Below are 24,343 nucleotides of genomic sequence, written 5' to 3' on the forward strand. Positions count from 1 at the left end.
ACGCGTCGGACTGAAGGGTCTGCTTCCATGTTGTACATTTCTATGACTCTATGACTCTAAGTGATTAGAGAGAGGGAAATGATCCGATCTACACAGAAGGTTTGAAGTTTTGGGGGCAGCACAGTGGCTAGTACTCCTACCTTACAGAGGCAGGGACTTGGGTTTGATTCCACCCTTGGGTGACTGTGTGTGTGAAGTTTGCATGTTCTCTCCATGTCTGGATGGGTTTCCTCCTAAAGTCCAAAGATGTGCAGGTTAGGTGGATTAACCACAGGAACTGCAAGCGAACAGTGATAGGGTGGGGGACTGATTCTGGTTGGGATGGTCTTTGGAGGAGTAGTGTGGAGTTGATGGGCTGAACAGCCTGTTTCTGCCCTGTAGGGATTCTAAGCGGTGCTTTGTCTACGACCTATGAATTCATGAAGTTATGACTACAGAGCATAAAGCAGCTGTGTTGTGGTGAAGTTTATTCTCCAAAATTTGAAGATGTTTTTAAATGTTGTAAATAATTGTGCCAAATATCATAGTGGATTATTTAAGGAGCTAAACTTACAAATTTAGCAGATAAGTTGAACGTAGAAGTAAAAGCAGGATTGTGTATTGAGGACTTTCAAATGATTATATGACTTTTGTCAATTTGGTGGGATGAAAACGTTTAAAATTAGATTGTCTCTGTTGGCATTAGTTAAGAGACAGTTAGAAATGATACAGACCTGAATTTGGAGAGAGAAGGTTAAATTTAAAAACTTGACATTGAAGAAAAATGGAAAATGGAGGACAAAAAGAGTAATAAAACTTGAAATGGAAAAAAAGGAATAAAGAAACAAATGAAATTCAATTGAAAAGACAAAGACTCCAAAGAGATAGGGAAATTAAAAAAGATAATGAATAAAAAGAAATGTTTTGACGAAAGAAGGAAGAAAGAGGTAGTAGTAGAAGTAGTAGTTCGAACCGCTTGATGGCTCTGACTTCCACCATTATGAAGTGCTTTGAGAGATTAGTTATGGCACACGGTAACTCCAATGTCACAGATTACCTTGATCCACTATAATTTGCCTACCATCACAATACATCCACAGCAAATGCCATTTTCCTGGCCCTAAACACATCCTGGGACATTGGATAACAAGGACACCTATGTCTGACTCCTACTAATAGATTTTAGCTCCACCTTTAACATTATAATTCCAACCAAGCCCATCTCCAAACTCTGAGAACTAGGACTCTGCTCCCCCTCTGCAACTGGATTCTCGACTTCCTGACCTACAGACTGCAATCAGTAAATATAGATGACAACACCTCCTCCATGATAATTCTCAACGCCAATGCCCTGTACGACTGCATACTCAGCCCCTAACTATATTCATTATACACTCATGACTGTGTGGCCAAATTCCATTATAACTCTACTTATGAGATTGCTTCAGGAAGCGTGGGGAGGACACACTACTGTCTGTATCAATGGTGCTGAGGTGGAGATGGTTGAGGTTTTCAAAATCCTTGGAGTAAAGATCACCAACCATCTGTCCTGGTCCAATCACGTCTGTTAAGAAAGCACATCAATGTCTCTCCTTCTTCGGAAGGCTAAGAAAATTTGGCATGTCCAAAATGACTCTTACCAACTTTTATAGATGCATCATAGAAAGCATCCTATTTGGATACATCACAGCTTGGTATGGCAACTGCTCTGCCAAAGACTGCAAGAAACTACAGAGAGTTGTGGACACAGCCCATCATGCAAACCAGCCTACCTTCCATTGATTCCATCTGTATTTTCCATTGCCTTGGAAAAGCACCTAACATAATCAAAGACCCCTCCCACCCCAGTTATACTGTCTTCAACCCTCTTTCATTGAGCAGAAGATAGAAAAGTTTGAAAAAGAGTACCACAGATTCCAGAATAGCTTCTTCCCCTCTGATATCAGACTTGATCCTTCTCTGCACCTTCTCTGTGGCTATAACACTAAAATCTCCATTCTGTTCTACTCTCTATATGTTCTTATGTATTGTATGACTTGCCTGGATAGCACGCAAAACAATTCTTTTCTTAGTACATGTATCTGAGTACATGTGATAATAATAAAATTAAATCAATGATATGGGATGGCACAGTGGCTCAGTGGTAACATTATTGCCTCAGAGCATCATGGACCTGGGTTTGATTCCATCCTCAAGCATCTGTTTGCATGGAGCTTGCACATTCTCCCTCTGTATGCAAGGGAGCTTTGTTCGGGTGCTCCAGTTTCCTCCCACAGTCAGGAGTGGCCATGCTAAATTTCTGATAGTGTCCAGAGGATGTGCAGGCTAGGAAAATGCAGGGTTGCAGGGGGTGGGTCTTGATGGAATGTTCTCCAGAGAGTTGGTGTTGACTTGATGGGCTGAATTGCCTGTTTCCTCAATATAGGGACTCTATGATTCTGATTTCAGTGAGACATTTGATTTAGCCAAGAATCTTCTCTTAGTACCTAAATTTAATAAGAATGGAGTCAAAAGGTATTTTATCCCATTTGAGATGGCAGCTAGACAGACCAAATGCCCAAAAGAGATTTGGACCTTAATACTTTGTCAAGTACAAATATGACTCTGCTCCTCAACAAACTGGTGTACAATCTGTAATGTGTGCAACTGGCTCAGAAGTTCAAATGCATCAAATCAAAGCCCAATGAAAGTCAACTGAAACAAAACGGTCAAGGCATTCTTCATTTTGATGAAAGTATTAACATGCAAAACAGATCCATAAATGGTATGATGGAGAGGAAGTAATCTCAGGAAAAGTTGACAAAGTCTCATCTTGATTTGAAACATATCAGATGCATTATCAAACAAATGAACATTTACTTTTTAACTGTAAATTCTTAAAAAATACTGAACTGCAGTCTGCTTTGTTTTGTATCTACCAGCATTACCTTCTAATTTATTCCCCATTTATTTGATAAAATACTTTTCCCGTGCAGCCAACAAGCAGGAAGTTCTAGGGACATGGTTTGGAGATGCTGGTGTTGGACTGGGGTGTACAAAGTTAAAAATCACACAACACCAGGTTATAGTCCAACAGGTTTAATTGGAAGCACTAGCTTTCAAAGCGCTGCTCCTTCATCAGACAACCACATGATAAAGGAGCAGCACTCCAAAAGCTAGTGTTTTCAATTAAACCTGTTGGACTATAACCTGGCATTGTGTGATTTTTAACGTTCTAGGGACAGACTCTCTACTTCGTTCATCTAAGGCAATTCATGCTCTTCCACCCCTCAGATTGTCCTCACAGAAGCTTGAATGATACATAGAGCTCCATGAACTAAGAGACCAAATTATCAGTATGGGATCAGAAATTTATGCCGAGAAATGAATTTCAGATATCATAGTTTAATTAATCAGATTATCCCTTTTATCAAAAATCTTATCAAATACCCTTTTTATTTTTTGACTCCTATATAATCTTGAAGCCTTGCCTCACAATTGCCAATGAATTAATTCATTGGATCAGGATTTTGTTACATTTGAAGAATTCAAACGCCCCTGTATGTGCTGCAGAGCCTGGATGGGTGGATACTTCTGAAGCCCATAACAGCACGTGACCATCACATCACTGTCTGGATCGACAAAGAAAACCAATGATTGTCTAGGTTTGCACATCTTGTCTTCAGACTTTGGAAGGAGGACTCGGTGAACCTAAAGCACAAGAGAAAATATTTACCCAAGTTAAATTGTATGTTGTAAAACAGAATTAACAGTAACTTTATCAATGACTCTAACCAAACATGCAATGGGTAATTGCAATTACTGAACCAACCAAAGAATGAATTGTACATATGTTTTGAGCTGAAAAGCAAAGAAATTCAGTAATATGCAGACAACTTGGGTATTTATGGTGCTCTGTTTGCCTGTCTGTCTCTCACTTTTTTAATTTCAATAACATACTTTATTCACAAAAATATTTTTGTCTATATATGGCCGCTGAAGCATTTTATTTCTGTACAGTAGTATACGAAGAAACAAACTCAACATTGGAGTTTGACTCTCTCCAGCAAACAATCCAAAGGCATTTCATATTTGTAAAAAAGATCACTTCCAAACTGTACCTATTGCCTTGTAGCCTGTTGGAAGCTTATTCTGTTGACTTATTCCACAATTTTATAAAGTTGCAATAACATTAGCCATTAGACTTACACTCAGGAGTATGCGGCAATTGTGTCCAATTACAGAATCGAATCAAATGCCAGTCACTGTGCTGTAGGTTTGTGAGCACTGACTGTTGTGTATGGCGAGTACCTGACTTATTGAGAACAGCCAAGGAAATATGCTGGATATTGAACTCCACTATATGGAGAGTTTGCCTGACTTTGAGACCCCAAGTTGACAGCAAGAACAGACTTTGTTTCTCTGCTGAACAAGAATCATCTTTTAATAAAAATAATTAAACTACAGGATCAGATAAATATAATAAACCATTGGCAATACTAGTTATTGAAATTCTAATCCTCTTATAAATTCCCAGTTACGCACATGTACAAAATCGGAGACAGTGAAAATAGGTTATTGGGGAGCGGGAAAAACTGGAAAGATTGTTCAGTAGTCTTTGCTCCCAGGTTTTGTTGTTCAGATGATCTTTATGGTTCTTCTGCTGGCTAGCGTGTTGCTTCAGCCATCTTTCTCAATATGCTTCTGCTGATTAAGCAACAACACAAAATGGCTAGCTCATTCATAAACGTTCCCTGGCTTATCAATTACAAGTTACAGCTTACAACAGCTGTTGCAGGCAAGACAAATAGTTTTCTTCTGGTTTATTGCGTTTGGACTACAGAGAACAGAGATGCTCCTGAGTTGGGGAAGAACTGAGCACCTCTCTCTTAACAGTCCCTCAAGTCTGCAATGCAAATTTAATTACATCTTGTCCAAACAGTTATGATGCTTGCCATGGGCATAGGATTACTTGCTTTTCAAAGCTAACAACCATTCTTTTCAATGTCCTGTTTTTAAAACTTTTTTTTTTCTCATTTCAGTCTTCAGTTTTTGAAACTTAAAATATTGACAAATCTTTGCATACCACACTGAAGGTGAAAAGAAAATCAATAACTGTCTAAATATTAAATGACTGAATTTTGCCAAGATGAGTGCCATCTCACCATTGATAATAATTTGTCAGATGTCCACCTCTGCAGAAGATCAGCAATGTTGATGAGAACGGTATTTTGGATGTAGGGAGCAGCAACATACTGGCCAGACCTGTTTATAATCTAAAACACAGAAAACCTGTGTAAATCAGTGAAACACTCCCAACCTGTGAACAGAAGAAGAAGAATACCTCTACAAAGTCTTTGCCAAGAACAGATATCCCCACAACTTCATCTGCAGATGCCTAGCACACAAACAACAAGATGAGGATATGCCATCACCTAACTCACTAGCCACATTACCTTATATAAAAAAAGTCTCGGCACTAATAGCTAGACGTCTCTGACCACTTGGATTCATGACAGCCCATAAAATGATAGCCATGCTCAGACAACAACTCACCAGAACAAAAGACCCAAAATCCATCATGTGCAAGACAAACATGGTTTACAAGATTCCATGAAAAGACTGTATGAAACACTATATAGGACAAATGGCAGACAATTAGCCAACTCTATCCATGAACACCGTCTAGCCACTAAACACCATGATCAGCTGTCCCTTGTCAATGACAAGGACCACAAATTTGACTGGGCCAACACAACAATAATAGGACAAGCCAAACAGAAGACAGCCACAGAATTTCTAGAGACATGGCATAGCCTCAATAGACACATTGACCTAGACCTAATATACTGACCACTGCAATGAACAACTGGAACTCGCAACCGAACACAGCAGGAATGGAACCAAATAAATTCCAGAAGGCACAGCACACAGCGCTTCACAGGAGGCTCCAAAGCACTGAAGATGTCACCGATGGGGATGGAATGTCTGCAAATCAACTTCCCACCTCAGTGAACATACCCACAACTACAGCATTCCATTATTCCTTCCGAATTTATCATTTCTCTTGAAGATGCCAATTTAGTGAGAGCCCTCTGGTTACTTTCTCAAAGTGGCAACCTTACAGGCATCAGAACTTAAGTGAGTGCTGGTGCAGGAAATGCTTGTACATATTCCACATTATACTTAGTACTGTTATGATATAATATGCACATGGATTCATTTTCCATACAGGTAGCTAGATATAATCAAAGGCAGAAAACACTGTCTGTTTTTCATCCAATGTTTTAAGCTTCAATTTTACACAGACTTATGATGATTCAATCAGTTAACTCAGTGCATACTCAGAATGGAATCTGAGTTTTTGCTGGTCTCTTCCATTCACCAAGATACAGCACTTAGCTGTTCCTGCCATATTAGTACCTGCTTCTTGTAAACAGAAAATAAAAAGTGACAGCATTATTGTTTGACATAAGATGGATGTACTTAAAGAATTATTTATTAAAAATAAACCTAAGGAACCTTAGGAATGTTTGGTAAATCAAGAAAATGCAAAGACTATGGTAAAGAAAAAACACATTATTCATGTGTGATTATAAGATGCTTTAATATTTTATCTCATAAATAAAATCACTTAAATCTGAAATCTCAATGCAAATATTTATTTACCTCTAACCCTCCAGTCTTATCTTGGAAGAGTAAACTGCATGTTCCATAATCAGAATGTTCTCCACATCGGATCTGATGATCCTGGATAGAGGATTTCTGTACTGATGGATAATACAGAGCTCGAAGGGTTGTAGGATTTTTATTGCCTTTAAAGAATTTCAAAATAGTTTATCATGAGTACAATGAACTTTTTTTAATGAATTCCATTGTTTCTATTTTTTCCACTTTTCTGAATATCAGACAAAAGAATTTGTGAAGGATAATCTCCATACTGTTTTTGTTTAACCGATAGATTTCTGTGGTATATCATGAGAAGAGAATACTAAAAATTTATGGAAGTAACTCTATTAATTCACACATTTGTATGAAAAGTTGCAAATATTTGATATAAAAGTTGCTTGCAACTGTTCAGCTTTGGAATGATAATGGAGCCATACTAGGGAATAGTTGTTTAGGAAACCAGGAGCGAGAAAATAGAAAAACTGAATCTTTAACAATAAGAACTGCAAGTCTCTTCTTCTCCCCTGCTCTGTTCCTTGTTTCCTCAAAGACAATTTTCAGTGAAAAAGCAAATTGGGGAAACAATCATTTTCCAAGATATGTGTGATCAAAGATACCTAAAACTTCATCACAGTTGAGGATATGAGTTGAAACTTAAATAACTGTGACTTCAGATTCCAATCTGACAATCAAGGACTCAGAATGATTACCTAATGTTTCTCTGTGTATCAGTACCACACATTTAAAAAAAAACTTACTGTGTATTAGATGTTGAGATTTTTTTTATAGGATCTCAGCGTTAGTAAGTAATAAAATCCCTTGTTCCTTCACTCCAGGAATGGCAACCTTCATTTTGATCGAATTAACTAATTAAAACTAATTAACTAATTCCCTAGTATGGCTCCATTGTCATCCCAAAGCTGAACAGTTGCAAGCAACTTTTATATCCAATATTTGGAACTTTTCATACAAATGTGTGAATTAGTAGTGTTATTTTCATAAATTTTTAGTATTCTCTTCTCAAGACATACCACAGAAATCTATCGAATTAAAAGGGATTTCAATGCAAGGAGCCTAACAGGGAAGGCAGATGAACTCAGGGCATGGTTAGGAACATGGGACTGGCATATCATAGCAATTACGGAAACATGGCTCAGGGATGGGCAGGACTGGCAGCTTAATGTTCCAGGATACAAATGCTACAGGAAGGATAGAAAAAGAGGCAAGAGAGGAGGGGAGTGGCATTTTTGATAACGGATAGCATTACACCTGTGCTGAGGGGGGATATTCCCAGAAATACATCCAGGGAAGTTATTTGGGTAGAACTGAGAAATAAGAAAGGGACGATCACCATATTGGGATTGTATTATAGACCCCCCAATAGTCAGAGGGAAATTGAGAAACAAACTTGTAAGGAGATCTCAGTTGACTGTAAGAATAATAGGGTAGTTATGGTAGGGGATTTTAACTTTCCAAACATCGACTTGGACTGCCATAGTGTTAAAGGTTTAGATGGAGAGGAATTTATTAAGTGTGTACAAGACAATTTTCTGATTCAGTATGTGGATGTACTTACTAGAGAAGGTGCAAAACATGACCTACTCTTGGGAAATAAGGCAGGGCATGTGACTGAGATGTCAGTGGGGGAGCACTTTGGGGCCATCAACCATAATTCTATTAGATTTAAAATAATGATGGAAAAGGATAGATAAAAGATATATAAAAGTTGAAATTCTAAATTGGAGAAAGGCCAATTTTGACAGTATTAGGCAAGAACTTTCGAAAGCTGATTGGAGGCAGATGTTCACAGGTAAAGGGACGCAGGAAAACGGGAAGCCTTCAGAAATGAGACAACAAGAATCCAGAGAAAGTATATTCCTGTCAGGGTGAAAGGGAAGGCTGGTAGGTATGGCAAATGCTGGATGACTAAAGAAATTGAGGGTTTGGTTGAGACAAAGAAGGAAGCATATGTCAGGTACAGACAGGATAGATCGAGTGAATCCTTAGAAGAGTTTAAAGAAAGTAGGAGTATACTTAAAAGGGAAATCAGGAGGGCAAAACGGGGACATGAGATAGCTTTGGTAAATAGAATTAAGGAGAATCCAAAGGGTTTTTACAAATATATTAAGGATAAAAGGGTAACTAGGGAGAGAATAGGGCCCCTCAAAGATCAGCAAGGCAGCCTTTGTGTGGAGCCACAGAAAATGGGGGAGATACTAAATGAATATTTTGCATCAGTATTTACTGTGGAAAAGGAGATGAAAGATATACACTGTAGAGAAATAGATGGTGACATCTTGCAAAATGTCCAGATTACAGAGGAGGAAGTGCTGGATTTCTTGAAACGGTTAAAAGTGGATAAATCCCCAGGACCTGATCAGGTGTACCCTAGAACTCTGTGGAAAGCTAGAGAGGAGATTGCTGGGCCTCTTGCAGAGATATTTGTATCATCGATAGTCACAGGTGAGGTGCCGGAAGACTGGAGGTTGGCCAACGTGGTGCCATTGTTTAAGAAGGGTGGCAAAGACAAGCCAGGGAACTATAGACCAGTGAGCTTGACCTCGGTTATGGGCAAGCTGTTGGGGGATCCTGAGGGACAGGATGTACATGTATTTGGAAAGGCAAGGACTGATTAGGGATAGTCAACATGGCCTGGTGCGTGGGAAATCATGTTTCACAAACTTGATTGAGTGTTTTGAAGAAGTAACAAAGAAGATTGATGAGGGTAGAGCAGTAGATGTGATCTATATGGACTTCAGTAAGGCGTTCGACAAGGTTCCCCATGGCAGATTGATTAGCCAGGTTAGATCTCATGGAATACATGGAGAACTAGCCATTTAGATATAGAACTGGCTCAAAGGTAGAAGACAGAGGGTGGTGGTGAAGGGTTGTTTTTCAGACTGGAGGCCTGTGACCAGTGGAATGCCACAAGGATCAGTGCTGGATCCTCTACTTTTTGTCATTAACATAAATGATTTGGATGCAAGCATAAGAGGTACAGTTTGTAAGTTTGCAGATGACCCTAAAATTGGAGGTGTAGTGGACAGCGAAGATGGTGACCTCTAATTACAACAGGATCTGGACCAGATGGGCCAATGGGCTGAGAAGTGGCAGATGGAATTTAATTCAGATAAATGCGAGGTGCTGCATTTTGGGAAAGCAAATCTTAGCAGGACTTATCCACTTAATGGTAAGGTCCTAGGGAGTGTTGCTGAACAAAGAGACCTTGGAGTGCAGTTTCATAGCTCCTTGAAAGTGGAGTCTCAGGTAGATAGGATAGTGAGGAAGGCCTTTGATATGCTTTCCTTTATTCGTCAGACTATTGAGTACAGGAGTTGGGAGGTCATGTGCAGCTGTACAGGACATTGGTTAGGCCACTGTTGGAATATTGCATGCAATTCTGGTCTCCTTCCTATTGGAGAGATGTTGTGAAACTTTAAAGGGTTCAGAAATGATTTACAAGGATGTGCAAGGGTTGGAGGATCTGAGCTACGGGGAGAGGCTGAACAGGCTGGGGCTGTTTTCCCTGTAGCGTGGAGGTTTACAAAATTATGAGGGCCATGGACAGGATAAATAGACAAAGTCTTTTCCCTGGGATCGGGGAGTCCATAACTAGAGGGCATAGGCTTACGGTGACAGAAGAATGATATAAAAAAGACCTCAGGTGCAACTTTTTCACACAGAGGGTGGTACATGTATGGAATGAGCTGCCAGAAGAAGTGATGGAGGCTGGTACAATTGGAACATTTAAGAGGCATTTGGATGGGTATCTGAATAGGAAGAGTTTGGAGGGATATGGGCCGAGTGCTGGCAAGTGGAACTAGATTGGGTTGGGATATCTGGTTGGCATAGACGGGTTAGACCGAAGGGTCTATTTCCATGCTGTACGTCTCTATGACTATATGACTCTAACTACATTTTTAAATGATGTGGGAGAAAGTTGCGCATGAAAAGGAAATGAAAATATATGTTCCAACAATCAAAAGAGAAGGTTTGAATCACCATTCCTCATCTGTTTGCAGCAAGTAGCAGTGTCATGCAAAAGGTAACATGCTATTGCGCGGAGTATCTCTGATTTTTTTAAGCTGCTGGGTCTCATCTTGGTATCCAGTTCTCCCTATGGTGGAAAGTCATATTGCCTGGAGGATGCATTGATTGGATTGTGGGGAGGTCTGATTTCCTCCTGAACCCACAACAGAGGCAAAAAGTACTAAATAATCTTTTTTTCAAAAATTCCCTTTTTAGCTCCAAATACTCTTTGGACCCTCATCGGATGGTAACGTCACTGTCAGCTTTGCTCAGGATCTGATTAAAATTGAAATCATGTTTGACATACAGGGTCTGACTTACATATTTGCAAAATGTATAAACCAGCTTTATGAGGGTCTTCTTGCATATTGCACAGTTCAGCAAATGTTAAAAGTGGGAATGGTCTGGAGTTAGGAGCATGAAGTGAGTACATCATCTCTTTGATTTTGACAACCTATTCACTAGTTTCAATGGACAGGTCTAACCCATCTCTGACTCAGTTTCAGCTCAGCCAACGTCACATCAGGCTTGTCATCGTCTAACGTTGACACAAGATACAATGAGTTCAGTTGCCAATTGGCTGTCACTTAGTTCAGAACAATGTAAATAGCTCAAATACCCTTCCTGACTGAGACAGAGTTGAAAACTTCTCACTGTACCGCTGAGTGTGGAAATGAATAGCAAACCACCATCAACACAAATTACTGAGGAAAATGGCACAGGGTGAAGAATCAGCAGATGATGAACCAAGGAAAACAATTTCAGAAGAAAATGTTAACATATGGGTTGGAGAGATTAACTTACAGTTTGCTCAGGATTCATTGAGAAATAGTGGCTGTGCCAAGTAATCATGAAACAATATCCTGCTGGAACAGTGATTTATCACAGCTGCTATTTGTGACATTTTGTAATCTCATTGGCAACATGATCATGAAACTAAGAAAGGGTTTGTTAACATGGACTTTTTAAACTAGTAATGAGAAAATGGCATCACTTAATTTCCTTTCAAATAATTACAAATGCCTTTATAATTTAAATAGTGTGTTAAATAAATTATTTAAATGTTTTAAATATTTAAAAAAATTATAATTTAAATACTGGTCCCATCTAATATCTTGAGGGAACATGGCATAACTATTGCCTTTCATGTCCTCAGGATGAATTTATTAATTTTCTACTTCAACACCAATCACCTGGGGTTCACCAAACTTCTTTAATATGTATAAATTTTTATATTTATATTGAAGCAAGATTTATAGATACATAAACCAAAATCGGGTAGTACTGCTCATTGAACTGATACTTACTGCCCATATTTTGGTGCTTATTGACGAAGAAATCCCTCTCAAGACCCAGGCCCAGTGCAATCACTTTCAGAATTTTTACTGACAGCTGCTGACACGTTTTGAAGAATGATTCCAGACATTCCCTAAACTCAGGAATGGTGTTAATAACGGGCCATTTCTAGAAAAACAGGTAAATAGAAACAGCAGTACTTTTATCAAAATTTTATTTACCGAAGTAACAAAAGCAATTTTATCTTTACTTGACTCTGAAAATTATTTAATATCTTGTGTCATTGTCCTCCGTAAACAGAAAGTTGCGATGTTGGTTCAGTGATGAGTGGAGAAGGGTTAGACATACTGTTGAAGGATTTGTGAAGGATTTGTAATGCAATCTGAGAGGTCTGAAAACAAATAAATTAATTTCTGCTTTTAGATCCCCAGTGAGATTGGATGATCTTGCGCTTGCATAATTATCCAGTTGTACAACTAATTCTTGTAACTTTCATGCCCATTTTTATTAATAGTTAAACACGCACACTATGACTGTCTGGTATTGCTATCAAGTCAGCTCTTTGAAACTTCATGGTTAATCTTCGATGACCTTGTTGTTTATCCATACTCAGCCTCTTCATTTGGGCTTCCTCTGACCTATCCATCCTGCGCCGTCCCTATCAAATGTCTTTCTGATGTTCTGTATTATAATGCTAAGCTTAATGATGAGAACTACTTTTAAAGTGTTTAATGTACAACAGTCTATTTAGAGCATTGCTTCTCAAACATTTTTAGGTTTTAAATGGCTTATCCTCCGGGCAAAATGTAATATTCTAAATTCCTTGCATTTTAACATTGCACAATGTGAAATCCATCACTTTTCAGAGGAACTTGCAAGAATTTTGTAAGATGTTTTGAAGCTGCTTCACATTTAATTTATTTAGACAGAAGTGCATACCTGGATGTCGTTTTTTTTAAAGGTCAGTGAAAAGACATTGGGCTCAATCTTGCAAAGCTTTGGCTAAGTCAGCATTGAAGGGTTTATTGCTATGAGGTTAAGAGGAGTTTCATACCCTTCTTGCCTCAATAATGACCTATCATGCTGCTATGACAAGGTCATAAGACATAGAAGCAGAAATTAGGCCATTCAGCCCATCAAGTCTGCTCAGCCAATCAATTATGGCTGATAAGTTTCTCAACCCCATTTTCCCACTTTCTCCCCGTAACCTCTGATCCCCTTAATATTCAAGAACCTGTCTATCTCAGTCTTAAATGTACTCAATGACCTGGCCTCCACAGCCTTCTGTAGCAATGAATTCCATAGATTCACTACTCTCTGCCTGAAGAAAGTTGTCCTTATTTCCGTTCTAAAAGGTTCTAAGGCTATGCCCTCGGATCTGCATCTCTCCTCCCATTGGAAACATCTTCTCAACATCCACTCTATCCAGGCCATTCAGTATTCTGTATGCTTCAATTAGATCCTGCCTCATCCTTCTAAACTCCAACGTGTATCAATTCAGAGTCCTCAACGTTCCTCATACATTATGCTTTTCATTTCTGGGACCATTACCATGAACCTCCAATTGTCTCTCCGATTGCCCCCAATCCTACCATGCTTCAATCCTGGAACAACTTGCCATTCATCAGATATCTGCCAAATCTGCCAACCCTTGTATCTGCCACTGTACATCTGGACAAGCCTTTATAATCCAGCATGACCCGTCAATGGCACCGTGATGTCACAGTAGTCAGAAAGCCCATTGCCCACACCACAATCACATGTGCAAACTTGTTCTCTCATCTTAGTTGCTCTTTGAGCACTCAGCCACACATTGTCCTTAGTTACATCCCATCTGAACAACCTTTCCAAGTCAGTTTTACCCTATCCACAGTGTCCAATTTAAACCCACGTCTTGTCACTTCTTGAAATTCCTGATGAAGAACCAATACTCGAAATATCGACTCTTCTGCTCCTCGGATGCTGCCTGACCGGCTGTGCTTTTCCAACACCACATTTTTTGACACTTCTTGTCAGTGTCCAGTTGGAAAACATCATACTCAACAAAGCAATCAGACAAATGCAAACATGAGCTTTTCCTTATGGAGAGCAAAATGGAACACAACTGAAGGCAACAGAGGTTGAACTGAGCCCTTTACAATGCCAACCAGATTTCAGAATCATGTCCAAAGACAATTTTACTGTTAATGAGTGTGTGCTGCACCCAGATCTCTTCTGTTGCAACCAGGTCTCAATTAGTTCTGTTTTATAGTGCTTATCGCAGCTGCAATCTATTGTGGACACGTTTAATTTCCTCCTTTTCATTGGAGAAATGTTTCCGCTCTCCTAGTTCGTCTGCATCCAGGACATCGCCTGTTCTACTTATGCAAAACACAGCATGCTACAATGATGCGCTCCATTGGAGTATCCTAGAAGCCTGTTCAAGTGAGGGAAGTGCATCTTCAACAGTCTTATATTCTGCTCCAACCTGGTCCTGTTTGAGACATGGTTGGCATTACCATATGTTCCCCATCAGTCAGGGGGTTGCACAATGGAGTCATGAGTCAAGTTTGCACTGATATAAACTCTGTTCCCTGCAGTAACAAGCTGATATAGAGATGGATGACTTGTCTAATTTTTGCAACAGATTTCACCATAGTCCACGTCACTCACACTCCTATAAGATTCTGCTTCATGACCGATCCTAGTTGCTTGTACTCATCTCTGAAAAAGTAGATCCTATTTAATAACTGGGTTACATGGCTGTCGGGCTTGAATGGTAATTACATGTTTGGAATTTCCATTTTGGTTTTAGTTGGGAAAAGCCTGTTCAGAATAAGTGTCTCCCATTTCCAAAGAGGTTTTGGTGACTTTTGTGTGAAACCTAATTGTTCTGGAAGGAACTGACTGAAAGAACTCAATGCATCTCACATGCAAGACCAGCATATGACAAGTTTGGAATAATCAATGCTTTATCATTTTTGTCTTCACCCTTCATCAGAAAATGCTTTTCTCTCTGCAGAGAGAAATTTATTTCTTTTCCTTAACCTGAAATGTGTCTGTTCTGCGTGTGTTTAGGGTTACTTAGAGAAAGAAACCTTTATATTTACATATTACAAATTTTATTAACTGATTCTGCATCTTTATTGGATGTTTGTTTTATAATAAAAGTTAATTGTGCATTTACTGAAGAAACCCTTTCTTTCATTAATTCTCAAAAATCAATATCAGTATCAACAAGTGCTTTGGATAGCCCACATTTCTTGAATGATTTGCCAACAGACTGCATTCTTATTTCATTCTAGGCCTGAATGCTGCTTCCTTTGGTCAATGCTTTCTCTCCTCTGATCATTCAGCCATTCAATGTTCTGTGATCCTCAAAGGGCTTGTTCACAGAGATATTTGTTGGCTAAACGTAGTTGATATGGCAACTGAGCATCATTTACAATACCATCCATTTTTGCTGAAGTTCAATTACAAAACATCAACAAAGTGTGATCTGAACATATCCCAAATGAGAAAATAAATAACATTTCAAGTCCAGTGATCCTTCTTCAGTTCTGGAGATGAAATGATAATGGTATTGTCTCTTCACAGACGCTGTCTGACCTTTTGAGTTTCTCCAGAAATTTCCACTTTTGTTTGTTTCAGATATTCAATATTCACAGTTTTTTTGTTTTATATTAGTATTATCTCAAATGAGGAGACTTTATTTTCTCTTTGTTGTTGGAAGCACAAAACCTTCCTCCACCATATTACCAAGCTACTTTCTTCCAACCATCCTTTCTCACAGATAATATGGATGAAGAATCCTTTCAGGAATTGTTCTAAGAGAGTTCATCACTATTGGTTTAAGTATTCTCTCATTGAAAACACAAGAAAGTTTAATGGTGAATTTACTCTTTTCACAGCCAGTTGTCTTCAACAATGGTTTCTCTACAGCTTTGCTCCTTGTTTGACTGGCTGGGATATAAAAATCCATTGGAGTCTAATCAATTTCCCATCCAGATCTAGTCTAATTATAAATATTAACCTGACTTCGAGTTCTGGAGGGAGATATGTGAAATCTTGATTTTGCATCATGATACAAAATTGATGCCTTCATTCACTTGGCACACCAACCAGGGCTATCTTTGAGATTGACTAATTTTCTTCAATATTTCAGGTTCAAAGTTTTGATCAGCCCTCATGAAAGTGAGTCCATTCTGGTGATTTTCATTGACATATTTCACATCACTTTCCAGCCACATGCTCGGCTTGCAGTGTTCTACTTTTACATTTTACTCTGAGGAATCTTTTGAAACAGTGAAGAAACCTTTATCCAATCTCTCATGTTCTTCTCCAATATCTTGAAATCTCTAGTTCTTTCAGCACAACAATTTCCCTGCTCTGCATATCTCAATGGCTTTGTACAATAAGACCATAAGACTATCAGACAATCGAGCAGAAATTAGGCCATTTGGCCTGTCTAGTCTGCTCCATCTTTCAATCATAGCTGAAAGGTTTTTCAACCCCATTTTGCTGCTTTCTTCCCGTAACCTTTGATCCCCTTGACAATCAAGAACTTATTTATCTCTGTTTTAAATATAGTCAATGACCTGGCCTCCACAGCCTTCTGTGGCAATGAACTCCACAGATTTATCACTCTCTGGCTAAAGAAGTTGTTCCTTTTCTCGATTTGATTCGGTACAGTATGGAAACAGAATCTTCGTCCCAACAAGTCCACACCGATCCTCCGAAGAGCAACCCACCCAAACCTTACCCTCTATTTACCCCTGACTAATACACCTAACACTATGGGAAATTTAGCATGGCCAATTCACCTGACCTTCACATGTCTTGGATTGTGGGAGGAAACCGGAGCACTTGGTGGAAAACCGCACAGACACGGGGAAATGTGTAAACTCCACACAGACAGTCACCCGAGGCAGGAATTGAACACTTGTCCCTGGCGCTGTGAGGCAGCAGTGCTAACCACTGAGCCACCATACCGCGCACTAAAGGGTCTTCCCTTCACTCTAAGGCTGTGCCCTCGGGCCCTCATCTCACCTGCCAATGGAAACATCTTCCCAAGGTTCACTCTGTCCAGACTGCTCAGATATATCCTTCCTGAGGTATGGGGCCCAAAACTGCTCGCAATACTCTAGATGTGGTCTGACCAGAGCAATATAGTGCCTCAGAAATTCATCCCTCCTTTTGTATTCTAGTCCTCTCCAGATGAATGACAACATTATATTTGGCTTCCTAACTACTGACTCAACCTGCAGGTTTACCTTAAAAAAAAACAGGACTATGACTCCCAAGTCCCTTTGCACTTCAGATTTCTGAATTTTCACCCCATTTAGAAAATAGTCCATGCCTCTATTCTTCCTACAGGTGTGCATGACCTCACACTTTCCCAAATTGTATTTCATCTGCCACTTATTTGCCGACTATCTTAAACCATCTAAATCTTTCTGCAGCCTCTCTGTCTCCTCAATACTACCTGCCCCTCCACCTATCTTTGTATCATCCACAAACTTAACCAGAATGCCCTCAGTTCCTTCATCCAGATCATTAATGCATATTTTTCCTTGGTCCCATGTTGATAGCAAGATTGGCAGCTATGCAGTGTGCTACAATGAGATGGATCGATGTCAATGTTGTGTGCAGAGACAAGGAGGTGAATAAGCACTTTCAGTGCTGTGCTATTCTCTGATCCTAACAAACTGTAAGTTTGCACAAGGGCAAGTTTGATGTGAGCAGTGAGTGGATGCTAAGTCGTGTTTTGGGGTTTTTGGCTAAATGTTGGCAATTGGCTGATACAAAAGAGATATTAAAAATTAATGTTTTTGCCAACATCAAAGCTTGACTTTTACACAAAATTGACCATTTACCAAGCAGATATGGTATGTTTGTTCATGGATCTGCTTCAACACCACCATTCGATAATGATATACTATAATGAGGTTGTACACAATGATGAGGTTGTGTAGAGATAGCAGAGCACTGGGACCGACAATGAACCTTCAGGTGCACATGCTCTCTGTTGTACTGCTCAGGCAGACAAAAAAAATCAAAATAAGGGTCAACAGCACATGCTCAACAGCCAACATTGCACCACTGTTCACATGCATATTATTTTATAGATATCCTGGGGTCCATGGACCCAGTTAGTGAATCAGGGATTTATGTTACAAATGCCTGAAAATACACCAGATTCCAAGCATGATCCAAACAGCTTTTAGTTGAGGCTGATGGTGGATAAGGAAGAGTTGAGGAGGCAGAGAAAGAAGAAGAAATGAAGTCATGATTGAGAGGGGAGTGTACAGGTGAGTAGATAACATGAGGAAGTGGAGAGTTGTAATAACACAGGATGCCTAACTGGAGAGGAATATCATTCATTGTTGAACACCACAGTACGGCCACCACTCATGACACACATAGTCTAGGCCCAGGTCTGAGACAGACAATTCTGCAGACCCATCCCTGGATCTGCCATATAATACTTTCTGATCAAGCTGTTCAAAGATATCATTACACATCTCAGGAGCAGGTGTGACCATGTGGGAGAAGGAAAAACCTTCTTACAGACTAAAAGTCTGTAACCTTTGCTTACAGACCATTTGCTTACAGACACTATCGTTGTCTTTAGCCAAAGAGGGCCTACCCATAATGCCACTGCTACCTCAACTTGGCCACACTTAGGAACAGACAGAGAAAAAATGTTACCTAAGTCCTTACTGAAGCAACGTTATCTAGATGACCTGCTAATGGGATTCACTGCCTCACAATGACATCACAGCTCCTGAAGCGCCAAGGGCGCTCCCTGTCTGTCCAGGACACCAGTCACCACAATGCCAACGCAGACTAATTGGCGCCGGAATGATTGATATGAATGCTCTCTGCACTTTGAAACTATCACAGCTAGGATGCTGGATATTAGCATGCATTTCTGTAGATTAACTAGCCTCCTGTTGCCATTGTTTACTGACCGATACTGCCAGGCTAGCAGCATTGCTGCTATCAACTGTGATTGCCTTGTAATTAATATCAATCTTTTGCAACCCAAGAAGAACTGACTGTATCTAAAGCTCAGGGAAGATGACATTTGACTCAGCTGTGCAAAGTGTCCATTTTGCATACATGCAGTCATAGAGTCAAAGAGATGTACAGCATGGAAACAGACCCTTTGGTCCAACTCATCCATGCTGACCAGCTATCCCAACCCAATCTAGTCCCACCTGCCAGCACCCAGCTCATATCCCTCCAAACCCTTCTTATTCATACACCCATCCAGATGCTCTTTAAATGTTGCAATTGTACCAGCCTCCACCACTTCCTTTGGCAGCCCATTCTACACACGCACCACTCTCTGTGTGAAAAAGCAGCTCTTTAGATCTCTTTTATATCTTTCCACTCTCACCCTAAACCTATGCCCTCTAGTTCTGGACTCCACCGCCCCAGGGAAATGTTGAGAGTGTAGTGCTTGAAAAGCACAGCAGGTCAGACAGCATCCAAGGAGCAGGAGAATCGATGATTTTGGCATAAGCCCTTCATCAGGATGCTTCCTAACCTGCTGTGCTTTTCCAACATTATACTCTTGACTCTGAGCTCCAGCATCTGCAGTCCCCACTTGCCCCAGGGAAAAGACCTTGCCTATTTACCCTATCCATGCCCCTCATGATTTTATAAACCTCTATAAGGTCACCTCTCAGCCTCCGATGCTCTAGGGAAAACAGCCTAGCGTATTCAACCTTGCCCTACAGCTCAATCCTCCAACCCTGGCCACATCCTTGTAAATCTCTTCTGAACCCTTTCAAGATTCACAACATCCTTCCGATAGGAAGGAGCCCAGAATTGCACACAATATTTCAAAAGTGGCCTAACCAATGTCTTTCAACATAACCTTCCGACTCCAATACTCAACATTCTGACCAATGAAGGAAAACATACCGAACACCTTCTTCACTATCCTATCTACCTGCGACTCTACTTTCAAGGACCTATGAACTTACACTCCAAGGTCTCTTTGTTCAGCTACACTCCCTAGAACCATATATTAAGTGTAAAAGTCCTGCTAAGATTTGCTTTCCCAAAATGCAGCGCCTCACATTTATCTAAATTAAACTCCATTTGCCACTCCTCAGCCCATTGGCGCATCTGATCAAGATCCCATTGTAATCCAAGGGAATCAGCCTCTCTTCCCACAATATCGTGAAATAAACCAGTATAAGTCAATTTCACAAAATCCGTGTACGGGCTTTATTTATAACTGGACAATTCTCTGGCAGACCTGAACCCAGACCTCAAGGATCAGAGGCTGGGACACTACCACTGCACCACAAGAATGCTCCAGGGCTCAGGCAATGAGTTCCAGTGAAGCAGGCTATAGTCTGTTACCACAGGAACATTTACTCAATGAGCTCCACAGGGAGATTGATTAGTCATTCCCCACGCACCTTGTCAAGTTTATCAGAAAAGGCAAAGCGATGCTGAGATGAGAGACTACTGGGAAGAGAAAAAGGAAATACTGAGAAGATGTCAAAGTGGTGGAAATTGCTAGTGAGAGCAGGAACAGATAATAGGTGATGGCAACAAGTGTCAGGAACTAGCATAAAGGATCTGGGAAGAAGAAATAGCAGAATGGGGGGAAGAGGAGGAAAAGGGAGGGATGACTGAGGCAATGTATAGTAAAAACAAGTGAACCAGTGAAATATTTGGAAAAGGGAAGCAAACATGAAAGACAGATAAGAGGGGCAACAAATTTGAAAGAGAATGAAAACAATAGGGGAACAGAATATAAATGTAGTGAGGAAATGTACAAACATAAAGGCATAAGAGATCATGTAATGTGAACATAAGGATCCAGTCATGAGATAAGTAAAATAGCTGGTTTGTCTTGTCCTGTCATCTGGTTAACCCTTATCCCTTATCCTTATCAGTGGAGGACTCTGGCTGCAAAGAGGGGTAAGAGTAATTTTGAAGAAGGAGAATTTTCAACAATAGCTTCGATCCTGCTCATTGGCAGGTATCAGGCTCATTAATTTCCAAGGACTCCAGCCTGCTGCTTTGCTCAGCAGGGCAGGCAGGATGACACCAACTGCAAGTAGCACCTAACAAGTGACTGGCCAAACATCTCTAAAATCTCATTATCTTTTCAGATCTAATGAACAATACAAAGTTCAAGAACAACCATAGCTGGAACTCTTCAGACTTACAACATGTGGAGATAATGCTGATATATTAAAGGACTCCTTCAGGTCTGCAGGCCGCTCAGGATTTAATCTGTGAAGAAAAAAACATGTTTACACAAAATTCTCCTCATGATTTTGCATCTGATTAATTAGCTAGTCCAATATGTCCCTTATAGCAAGGGAAAGTCATCAGGTCTACCAAGAGTACTTCTTTCACAAATATATATCTGTCCTACCATAGTGCCAACAACCTGAATGTGAATCTTCTTTGATACTCATAATAACATTTAGTGAAAGTGACTATTCCCACAAAGACAAGTAAACTGTCTTTAATTCAAAAATTTTCCTTCATTCTTAGAAACCACATGAACAATTTCCACCTCTTGTGAATCTCTAATAGAGTTTTATGGCTCTTTTGAACAAAGCTAGTTTATAGCCTCTATGGATGTAATGGTGGACACTCAGGCTGTATCCAGAAGACCAGCACTGGCACACTCATTGTTCACATTACAGCCATCCATCTGACTTTAAGATATCAGATAGTATTTAAATGAAAATAATTCCTGCTTGCTTTAATTACATTGATTTCAAAATTATTGCCAGTTTTGTTCAATCAAGACTCTTTAATTTGTCTTATGTTTAAGACTTGAATTTTCAAACAGCAAATACATTTCTAAACTACAAGTTGCCATGCAAAATACATTGATTATGAACTAGATACTGGCAACAAGATTCTTTAGTTTATTATTAAATTGTTGTTATTATAATTTTCTGATTCTTTCAATATTGTTTTAAGTTTGGCAGTCCAGCATAGCACACCATTGGACCTCAGAAAAGAAAGTGGCCATTTGGTCATTTGCACATGTACCAGTAACTTTTGTGAGCTATCCTATTCCGTAGCTCTGATGAAGAGTCATCCAGACTTGAAACTTTAAGTTTCTGTCTCTCCATGGATGCTGTCTGACCTGCTGTGATCTCCAGAATTTTGAGGACATTCACCAGCTTTTCATTCATGACACTGGAATTTTTCTCCCCAAATATTGCTGCTGTTCCTTTTGAAAAATTGTTATTTAACTTACTTCCACCATCCCTCCAGGTAATGGGCAATGGTTCATCATAAGTTATTGCAAAATTTTTTTCCACATCTCTTTTCTGGTCCTTTTGCAAATTACTTTAAATGTGACCTTTGATAATTGGTCCTTGCACCAGTAGAAACAGTTTCTTCCGAACTGAAGTATCATTCCTCCTCTATTTTGAACATTCTCCCATTTAAGTATTATTTTGTTCTCTTTGCAGCAGTGAAAATTAATCTCTACTTTGACTAGAGTTCCTCTAGTTATGACCAACACTAGCTAAAGTGTCTCAGCTGAGATATTCCCAATGAAGTCTTGAACTCAAATTGTTTATTTTTGCACCCGATGCCTCTATTTCAGTTCTTCCACCATGTCTCATTACCACATAAAATAATTCTGCCAAATATAGTTCTGTATTTTTTTAACCTTTCTTTGTCTTCTGCAATCCAGCCATGACCTAGAGATTCAGAGTCCACAGTAAGGGCATATTGTTGTTTAATGTTACTTGGAAGCATGAAGAACTTCTTGCAGATGTCCATCACTTCAAATATCTGAGGAAAAATCATGTTTCAAATGTAATGAAATATGTTTTGCACCTTGGATCTATTAACACTAGGTTTTAATCAACAGTCCCTTTCTGTTCTTTCTTTTAGTTTATTATCCCTAATCCATTTTCAAAGATTGCCTAAATCAAGATGAGTGGGGGATGCAATATGAAGAGGAGGTGTTTCTCACCACATATTTTCTTTGTATGTCATCTAGGCCAGCAACAGGACAATATTATTCGCTATAAAAGAATATGCAATTGTACATTTTTTGACAATTAAGCAAGATCCTATGGAAACAGAGAAGCAGAAAGATTTGGGATATATTATCTGAGAGAATGTTGAGCATCATTTCATAATGTCATATAGTATACTGGAGGAGTGAGAGGTGAGAATTGTTTGGATTACAACTCATTATGGGAAGAGATTCCAATGGGATAGGAACTCATGCAACCACTCAGAAAATGATGGCAATCACACTAATAACATCGAGGTGCAGGGACCTGAATAAATGAGAATCAATATCCACAGAGTTGTGGAGGGTTCAATGTGCATGCTTTGAGACACATCTGGCAGACTGGCTACTGATTGAATCATTCCCAATATCTAACAGGATTCTCTTCTCATTAAGGCCTTTAAATGGAAAACATGGGCCAGATATATTCAGAAATATTCAGAAATGTGCTCTCAGCACTCAGATGTCATTTACAATTGTAAATTGTTTCTTTAGTCAAAGACGTTATCGGACATGGTTTATTCTTGAATAGTTCAACTTATTTCCTTTTACACTAATTTACATTTCCATTACATTATTCCACAAAAGAACAAAAAACACATACAGATTTCCCAAAGTATGCATTCACATTGCTGACAAGAACTGACACTAAATTTGTAGAGAGTTTAAAGGACACACCTTTTGATCTTCAATTCCAGTGTTTTTCAGGTATACAAATCCAATGTCTGTTAAAGCCCTGATGACCTCTGTGGAAATTCGTTCAATTTCAATGGCTGAAGGTTCATCTTTTCCTAAGCCAAACGAGCCAAAGTCAACTATTTCGATGCTCATTGTACTCCTACGATTTTGGCTTCTTCGGAGCTTTCAGTAGGTAAACACACAACATTACTTAAAGTGAAATGCAGAAAATTCCCTGCGTCTTTCCTTTCCCTCCTTCTGATAGTTCCACATCGTTTCCCCTTGTATTCATCTACTTTCCCTTCTGCTTCTATCCCCTCTTTTATCTTAATCTCATCTCTCAGGAACCCCCCTCTTTCCCCAGCCACGCTTTTCATATTCCCTAACAAAGAGGGGAGCAGGAGTAGGGGAGGAAAAAGACATTGAGAGTAGCATACATGAAGAGAGATATAGAGGGAAATGCAGCAACTGGATAGTAGAGCAGAAGAAACTTCAAAACCTGGAGCATGTAGGCAGTCACAAAGAAGTGGAAAGAAAATAGAAGAAATCAACTAGGGAAATGAGTTCTAGGAACGAACGAAAACAATTGAGGATACTAAGAAAGATCATAAACTCCAGCAGATAATGCGCTGGAAATTTATCCCTGCCATTGGAAAACAGGCTTAGTATTATATTTGAAGTTTTTAATAAATATGAGAATATATT

At 39.5% G+C, this 24,343-nt stretch overlaps 1 protein-coding gene across 1 annotated transcript; it reads right to left on the reverse strand.

The window, feature by feature from the left end:
- Window positions 1-3,450: 3,450 nt before the first annotated feature.
- On the reverse strand, window positions 3,451-23,791 carry LOC132824300 (uncharacterized). Its single transcript, XM_060838644.1, is given in 7 exon segments — window positions 3,451-3,669; window positions 5,124-5,234; window positions 6,628-6,773; window positions 11,964-12,120; window positions 21,132-21,198; window positions 22,607-22,731; window positions 23,639-23,791. Coding segments are annotated over 7 exon segments (978 nt in total).
- Between the last annotated feature and the right edge of the window lie 552 nt (window positions 23,792-24,343).

This window comes from Hemiscyllium ocellatum, chromosome 18 (assembly GCF_020745735.1).
Source record: "Hemiscyllium ocellatum isolate sHemOce1 chromosome 18, sHemOce1.pat.X.cur, whole genome shotgun sequence".
Classification (NCBI taxonomy): Eukaryota; Metazoa; Chordata; class Chondrichthyes; order Orectolobiformes; family Hemiscylliidae; genus Hemiscyllium; species Hemiscyllium ocellatum.